At 61.5% G+C, this 7,982-nt stretch overlaps 2 protein-coding genes across 2 annotated transcripts in view; both read left to right on the top strand.

Moving 5' to 3' along the window:
* The first annotated feature begins 1,688 nt into the window (after positions 1 to 1,688).
* WDR24 (WD repeat domain 24) lies at positions 1,689 to 7,736 on the top strand. The gene is made up of 9 exons (XM_011966902.1): positions 1,689 to 3,178; positions 4,611 to 4,788; positions 4,931 to 5,603; positions 6,162 to 6,280; positions 6,358 to 6,479; positions 6,555 to 6,659; positions 6,743 to 7,083; positions 7,166 to 7,350; positions 7,440 to 7,736. The coding sequence occupies exons 1-9, from the start codon at positions 2,698 to 2,700 to the stop codon at positions 7,606 to 7,608; spliced, it is 2,373 nt and encodes a 790-aa protein (XP_011822292.1). The 5' UTR covers positions 1,689 to 2,697; the 3' UTR covers positions 7,609 to 7,736.
* Positions 7,737 to 7,779: 43 nt separating this feature from the next.
* Positions 7,780 to 7,982, top strand: part of JMJD8 (jumonji domain containing 8) — a 2,959-nt gene continuing 2,756 nt past the window's right edge. The window contains exon 1 of the mRNA XM_011967016.1: positions 7,780 to 7,828. Coding sequence (XP_011822406.1) covers positions 7,780 to 7,828 — 49 coding nt within the window. The remainder of the gene's footprint in view (positions 7,829 to 7,982) is intronic.

Raw genomic sequence — 7,982 nt, 5'->3', positions numbered from 1 at the left:
AGTGACTACACGGAAGGCAGAGGACCTCCCGTTCCTTAAAGGCAGAGACGACACTAAAGTCACTACACATAATATTCCCTCCAAAACATCTAGACTCTAGCCCACCCTTCCGGAGAAGCAGAAATGAACCCTATTCTATGCACAGAGTAACAGGCAGGGACAAGGATGTCGCAAAAGATTACACAACGCACCAATAGCAGACAATGTCTCACGCCCAGGGAAGAAAGGTCGAAAGAGGGTAACTGAGGCTGGGCACGGTGGCTCACGCCTGTAATCCTAGCACTTACGGAGGCCAAAGCAGGGGGTGGATCACCTGAGGTCAGGAGTTCGAGACCAGCCTGGCCAATATGGTGAAACCCTGTCTCTACTAAATATATAAAAAATTAACCAGGCGTGGTGGTGGTTGCCTGTAATCCCAGCTACTACGGAGGCTGAGGCAGAATCACTTGAACCCAGGGGGTGGAGGTTACTGTGAGCTGAGATTGCGCCACCTCACTCCAACCTGGGTGAAACAGCAGAACTCCGTCTCAAAAAATTTTAAAAAGAGACTGGGCACGGTGGCTCACACCTGTAATTCTAGCACTTTGGGAGGCCAAGGCGGGTGGATCACCTGAGGTCGGGAATTTGAGACCAGCCTGAGCAACATGGAGAAGCCCAGTCTCTACTAAAAATACAAAATTAGCCCAGCATGGTGGCGCATGCCTGTAATCCCAGCTACTCAGGAAGCTGAGGCAGGAGAATCGCTTGAACCCGGGAGGCGGAGGTTGCGGTGAGCCAAGATCGCACCACTGCACTCCAGCCTGGGCAAGAAGAGCAAAACTCCATTTCAAAACGTTTTGAAAAAAGAAAGAGGGCAACTGGTTGAACAAGTGTGTCAGGCACTGAGCATTCGGTGGGGACTGAGCCAGAATGTGATTCCTGCCCTGGTGGAATTCACACTCGTATGTGACCAACAACCAGTAAACAAACGAATGGGTGGTGACAAGTGCCGTGGAGGCCACAGTGATGGAAAGGCCCATTAGGACAGTGGTCAGGGAGGTCCTCTCTGTGGAGGAGGCATCGCATGCGCAATGTCTCCAAGACAGGAAAGGGCTTGGTGGGCTGGGAATGGGGGTGGAAGCTGCTGTGGCTGGAGGTACCCAGGGGAAGGCAGAGGCCAGGTGTTGGGGGTTCATTCACAGCAGAGTGGGAGCTGCCAGAGGCCTCAGGCATAAGACCTGGTACCTGACTTCCGTGCGGGTTTCAGATCAGAGGGGAACGACAGACCCAGGAAAGCTGTTGGGAGGCTGCTCCTGAGGTCGCAGGAGTGAGGAAGGAGGGGAAGCTGGGAACCTGTCGAGGGATGACCAGACGTCATGATGAACCTGGGGACTGGAATAGGAGATAGTATTAACATACTGAAATTGAGACTTAAAAAACACAGACCAGGCGCGGTGGCTCACACCTGCAATCCCAGCAGTTTGGGAGGCTGAAGGCAGAGGATCGTTTGAGTTCAGGAGTTTGAGAGCCGCCTGGCCAACATGGTGAAACCCCGTCTCTACTAAAAATACAAAATTAGCCGGGCGTGGTGCTGGGCGCCTGTAGTGCCAACTACTCGGGAGGCTGAGGCAGGAGAGTTGCTTGAACCTGGGAGGTGGAGCTTGCAGCGAGCCGAGGTCCCGCCACTGTACTCCAGCCTGGGCGACTGAGCGAGACTCCGTTTAAATAAATAAATAAACAACGCACAAGCACAGCACCGAAGCGCAATGGCGACGCTCAGGGCGGCCCGCAGACTCCAGCCCTGGGCCTCTCCCGGCCTCAGCCAACGCAGCTTCCAGACCCGGAACTTTCGTGGTGTGGGGCGAGAGTCTGTTCCCACTACCTGAGCGGGGAGGGTAAGAAAGGACCACTTCCGGCGAGGGGCGGGAAAGACAGCGTCTTCCGGCGCGGCGGTTCCGGATAGCCGTGCGCTTTTAGTAAAAGATTGGGGTTCGCGCGGCGAGAACGGCTGCCCCGGGCCGTCTGGTTCTCGTCCCGCAGCGTCCGCTCCCCCGCGCCACTGCGCCGGGGAACCTCTGCGCCGCTCCCAGGAACCCTGTTCTCCGGGTCGCCGGCTTCTCTCCTGCCTCCGGTCCCGCCAGACACCTCGAGCTCCTTGAGTAGCTCGGTCCTTGAGGTCCCTGTGGGCCCTTCTCGCGTCTAATGCCTGAGCCCTCGGGCCCCTCTAGCCCTCTGTTCCCTCCCCTCTTTTGTTCCTCCCTAGAGCCCCGCCGCCCTCGGAGGCCCCCAGGGCTGACAGTGCGGACGGCGGGAGTTTCCTCGCTCCCCTGCTGGGATTGACTGACCGAGGGTTTAGTGACTGCCTGGATCTGGCTGATAGGGGGACCGAGAGGTGGCCTGGGCCGGGAATGTCCAGCTAGGGTCTTCCATGGAAGCCAGACATGAAACTGACAGGCCTAAGGGAAGCTAGGGAGCCCCCTCACCGCTCAGCCAGGGTGATGGACTGGACTGACGGACCCCAGTGAATTTGAGCTTGCCTGTCAGGCTGATCGGTTGATAGACAGCCCTGGACTGGCTCACTAAGACTGACCAGCCCGGGCCCAAGCAGTTCTGGGGTCCCAACCTGGGTGGAAGGTCTGAACTGATGACCCACCCAGGCTGACCAGACCAGCCCACCTCACTGACCTCCTAACCCCTGACCTCATCACCTGTGCAGCCATGGAGAAGATGTCCCGTGTGACCACAGCCCTCGGTGGCAGCGTGCTGACGGGTCGCACCATGCATTGCCACCTGGATGCTCCCGCCAATGCCATCAGTGTGTGCCGTGACGCAGCCCAGGTGGTCGTGGCAGGCCGTAGCATCTTCAAGATCTATGCCATCGAGGAGGAACAGTTCGTGGAGAAGCTGAACCTGCGTGTGGGGCGTAAGCCTTCACTTAATCTGAGCTGCGCTGACGTGGTGTGGCACCAGATGGATGAGAACCTGCTGGCCACAGCAGCCACCAATGGTGTGGTGGTCACGTGGAACTTGGGCCGGCCGTCCCGCAACAAGCAGGACCAGCTGTTCACAGAACATAAGCGCACAGTGAACAAAGTGTGCTTCCACCCCACTGAAGCCCACGTGCTGCTCAGTGGCTCCCAGGATGGCTTCATGAAGTGCTTTGACCTCCGCAGAAAGGACTCTGTCAGCACCTTCTCGGGTGAGGCCACAGAGGCGGGTCAGGGCAGGTGGGCATCTCTGCCAGTGCCCAGCCTGTCCATGCAGGCGGAGAAGGGCTCCGTGCATCAGAGGCCCTCAGGATCACTCACAGAGGGCTTTCTCAGGGGGAAAGGGAATCAGCACGGGAGGGTTGGGGCAGGTTGGGCTAGACTGCATGTGAGCCAGGGCAGTGAAGTGGGAAGAGGCAAGAGATGAGACCAACAGAAATTGAGGCTAGCTGTGGGGTAAGGGAGGGCAGAGCCCCAGCGGTCTCCCAGCCAGCCCCGGTGATGAGCAGAGAGCCACTGCATGACTCTCTTCCCTCACCTCGGAGCTGCAGAGGCCGCCTCATAGCAGGAGGTCCACCAGGACTTCCAGGTTTCCTGGCCCAGGGAGGCAGAGGAGGTGGGTTTGCTGTCCAGTGCCCTGGGACCCTTTTCCTAACAGGCCCAGCTCCCCGATGGCTGACCTGAACCAGCTCTCCCTTGTTCACCTGGAGGTGACTAGGTATGAAGCACAAGGCGGAGCCCTCAAGGGACTCAGAGAATTTACGGGCCACTTTAGACAGATCCTGGCCAGGCACGGTGGCTCACGCCTGTGATCCCAGCACTTTGGGAGGCTGAGGCGGGCCGATCATGAGGTCAGGAGATTGAGACCACCCTGGCTAACACGGTGAAACCCCATCTCTACTAAAAATACAAAACAAAAAATTAGCCAGGCCTGGTGGCACGCGCCTATAATCCTAGCTACTCGGGAGGCTGGGGCAGGAGAATGGCTTGAACCCGGGAGGCGGAGATTGCAGTAAGCCAAGATCGTGCCACTGCACTCCAGCCTGGGTGACAGAGGGAGACTCCATCTCAAAAAAAAAAAAAAGACACATCTTGAGCTGCCTCCCCTGGAGGGCCCTAGAGGAAGGTTGGGTACCGCCCTCGAAGTCTCTTGGTGTGGTGGTGCCCTAGGGTGGACCTGGACCCTGACTCATCCAGTCCTTTGGGGCGGACCAGGCAGTTCCAGCTGCAGGTGAAGGGACTGGGCCGAGGCTGGGGCACCCTCGTCAACACCTCCTTGCGCCTCCCACGGGGCCGTGGGGTGGGTTATGGCTGGGTGGGTTCCTGCTCGCCCAGTGCTCAGCTGCTGCATCCTGAGGATGCACCACAGCTTTGCTCAGGGACCGATGCAGGATGCAGAATCTAGGGCAAATGAGGCCTGGGAGTATGTGTTAAAAACCACCTGGCGTCCTGCTCCCGGGCCCAGGCTCTTGTGGCGACTGCGTGTGGCTGCTTTCTTGGGCAGATCTTGGGGATGTCCAGTCTACCCTCTGGGCCTCTGTTCTGGGCCACGGGCAGGTGTGTGACACCATGCCACAGCTGCTCTGAGGGTGCACCTCGTGGGCCAGCCCCGTCACCTCCCCTGCATCGATCCCCTGCCTGCAGGCCAGTCTGAGAGCGTGCGGGACGTGCAGTTCAGTATCCGGGACTACTTCACCTTTGCTTCCACCTTCGAGAATGGCAACGTGCAGCTCTGGGACATCCGGCGTCCCGACCGGTGTGAGAGGATGTTCACAGCCCACAATGGACCCGTCTTCTGCTGCGACTGGCACCCTGAGGATAGGTGTGGCATGGGGTGCAGGGGGCAGCAGGTTGACAGTAAGCTCGCACTGCCTCAGACTTGTGAGTCAGTCCGGAGCAGCAGAGCTAGGGGGTCCCCTCTCCACAGGAAAGGGCACTGAGGGTTTGGGTGGGCCTTCCCACAGGGGCTGGTTGGCCACAGGAGGGCGCGACAAGATGGTGAAGGTCTGGGACATGACCACACATCGTGCCAAGGAGATGCACTGTGTGCAGACCATCGCCTCAGTGGCCCGTGTCAAGTGGCGGCCTGAGTGCCGTCACCACCTGGCCACGTGCTCCATGATGGTGGACCACAACATCTACGTCTGGGATGTGCGCCGGCCCTTCGTGCCAGCTGCCATGTTTGAGGAGCACCGAGACGTCACTACGGGAATCGCCTGGCGCCACCCCCACGACCCCTCCTTCCTGCTGTCTGGCTCCAAGGACAGCTCACTGTGCCAGCACCTGTTCCGCGATGCCAGCCAGCCTGTCGAGCGTGCCAACCCCGAGGGCCTCTGCTATGGCCTCTTCGGGGACCTGGCCTTCGCCGCCAAGGAAAGCCTGGTGGCTGCCGAGTCGGGGCGCAAGCCCTACACTGGCGACCGGCGCCACCCCATCTTCTTTAAGCGCAAGCTGGACCCTGCCGAGCCCTTCGCAGGCCTGGCCTCCAGCGCCCTCAGTGTCTTTGAGACAGAGCCGGGTGGCGGCGGCATGCGCTGGTTTGTAGACACAGCTGAGCGTTACGCGCTGGCTGGCCGGCCACTGGCAGAGCTCTGTGACCACAATGCAAAGGTGGCTCGAGAGCTTGGCCGCAACCAGGTAGGTAGGTGTTGAGCCTGGGGGCCCCGGGGCCATGACCTCAGGGCAGGGGCTTGTTCCTCTGTCAGCTGTGCCCACTCCCCGACCTCAAGCTCCGCAATGGATTCCAGCCGGTCACACCAACAGCCCTTGCCCCGATCGCTCAGGGTGTCAGGATCACACAGGGCCAGGGCTCCAGGGTGGGCCAGACCCGGCACTGTCCTCTGTGGGGTGGTCTGGGGAGTCGTGTGACTCAAGCTTTCTGTTCTGCCCTCTTGCTTCTGGAGCTCTCCCTGCACCAGCAGTGGTGGAGCTGTGAGCTGCCGCTCCCATGCCCATCTCTGGCTGCCCCACAGGTCCCCACCACCCAGTTCTGTTTCCCTCTGTGCTGCTCTAGGGCAGTGCCTGAGATTTTTGTCTTTCCCATGAGCCTCAGCTTTCCTACTTGGGGTGGGCCTGGACATTGGGTACCTGGGGCAGCTGAATGCTGAGGGCTCGTGATTCTGTCCAGGCAGAGGGGGACCTGCATGGGGTGCTGGGTGTCCAGGACGCCCACAAGTGACCAGTGCCCGCCCCTAGGTGGCGCAAACGTGGACCATGCTGCGGATCATCTACTGCAGCCCTGGCCTGGTGCCCACTGCGAACCTCAACCACAGCGTGGGCAAGGGTGGCTCCTGTGGCCTGCCCCTCATGAACAGGTAGATGCCGGGGGCAGCTCTCCCCAGGGGCTGGGGCTGCTCGAGCCCCCCCACCCATGGGCCCTTCCTGCCCCCAGTTTCAATCTGAAGGATATGGCCCCAGGGTTGGGCAGTGAGGCGCGGCTGGACCGCAGCAAAGGAGACGCACGGAGCGACACAGTTCTGCTCGACTCCTCGGCCACACTCATCACCAACGAGGGTAGGCTGGGGGGCTGACGGGAGGGGGGTGGGGCTGTCCCAGAGGACCCTGAACGCCCACCCCATTGTCGGGCAGATAACGAGGAAACCGAGGGCAGCGACGTACCTGCCGACTACCTGCTGGGTGATGTGGAGGGTGAGGAGGACGAGCTGTACCTGCTGGATCCAGAACACGCGCACCGTGAGTGGGGGTCTGGGCAGGGTGGGGTTCAGAGGTGAATGGAGGACAGAGACTCAGAGCTTCTGCTGGTCCCTGCCTCCCAGCCGAGGAGCCTGAGTGCGTGCTGCCGCAGGAGGCCTTTCCACTGCGCCACGAGATCGTGGACACGCCTCCCGGGCCCGAGCACCTGCAGGACAAGGCCGACTCCCCGCACGTGAGCGGCAGCGAGGCGGATGTGGCCTCCCTGGCCCCCGTGGACTCCTCTTTCTCGCTCCTGTCTGTCTCACACGCACTTTACGACAGCCGCCTGCCACCTGACTTCTTCAGCGTGCTGGTGCGCGACATGCTGCATTTCTACGCTGAGCAGGGCGACGTGCAGATGGCTGTATCTGTGCTCATTATCCTGGGTGAACGGGTGCGCAAGGACATCGACGAGCAGACCCAGGTGTGTGGTGGGCGGGGCCTCCCCCCTCTGCAGCGCCGCCCCTGGCACCCAGATCCTGACCACCGGGCGCTCCCTCCCCCAGGAGCACTGGTACACTTCCTACATCGACCTACTGCAGCGCTTCCGCCTCTGGAACGTGTCCAACGAGGTGGTCAAGCTGAGCACTAGCCGCGCCGTCAGCTGCCTCAACCAGGCCTCCACCACCCTGCACGTCAACTGCAGCCACTGCAAGCGGCCCATGAGCAGCCGGGGCTGGGTCTGCGACAGGTGGGGCAGTGGGGTTGGGAGCTGGGGCAGGGGCCTGCAGGCAGCGCAGGAGCCCCCGCTCAGGCGCCCTCCCTCCTGCCCGCCCCCAGGTGCCACCGCTGCGCTAGCATGTGTGCCGTCTGCCACCACGTGGTCAAGGGTCTGTTCGTGTGGTGCCAGGGCTGCAGCCACGGCGGCCACCTGCAGCACATCATGAAATGGCTGGAAGGCAGCTCCCACTGTCCCGCGGGCTGCGGCCACCTCTGCGAGTACTCCTGACGGGGCATCTGCTGGGCTTGCCTGGGGCCCGGGGACCTGACTGCCCGGCCGACCGCGTGCAGAACTCCGCGTGGCCTTGTGCCCGAGACGGGCGGAGGCTGAGACCCCAATAAAGGAAGTGGAGCCGCTGTCAGCACTGCGTGTCACCCCATCGCGCGGCGGGTCCGCCGTATGCCCGCGGTGCTGCTGGCGGGCGGGGGCTTTCGGCGCTGTCGCCATGGTAACCGGCGGCGCCAATAGTCGCTCTCTGGCCGCCTTCCCCGCGTTCCCGTAGAGGCCTCTTCCGGGGCGGGCCAAAGGAGGTCACTTCCGGGGTCTGTCCCGGCTGCCGGCCGTTGCCACGACGACGAAGCTGCCGGCCAATGGCTGGCGGA

The sequence above is a fragment of the Mandrillus leucophaeus genome, unplaced genomic scaffold (assembly GCF_000951045.1).
Source record: "Mandrillus leucophaeus isolate KB7577 unplaced genomic scaffold, Mleu.le_1.0 Scaffold78, whole genome shotgun sequence".
In the NCBI taxonomy this organism is placed as follows: domain Eukaryota; kingdom Metazoa; phylum Chordata; class Mammalia; order Primates; family Cercopithecidae; genus Mandrillus; species Mandrillus leucophaeus.
Note: the sequence above shows the minus strand (reverse complement) of the source record. Positions and strands in the feature narration are given on the sequence as shown.

Coding starts and splice junctions, on each gene's coding strand:
- WDR24 (XM_011966902.1), top strand. CDS start 2,698: ATGGAGAAGATGTCCCGTGTGACCACAGCCCTCGGTGGCAGCGTGCTG. Junction 6,480..6,554: donor CACACTCATCACCAACGAGG/GTAGGCTGGGGG, acceptor ATTGTCGGGCAG/ATAACGAGGAAACCGAGGGC. Junction 7,084..7,165: donor ACATCGACGAGCAGACCCAG/GTGTGTGGTGGG, acceptor TCCCTCCCCCAG/GAGCACTGGTACACTTCCTA.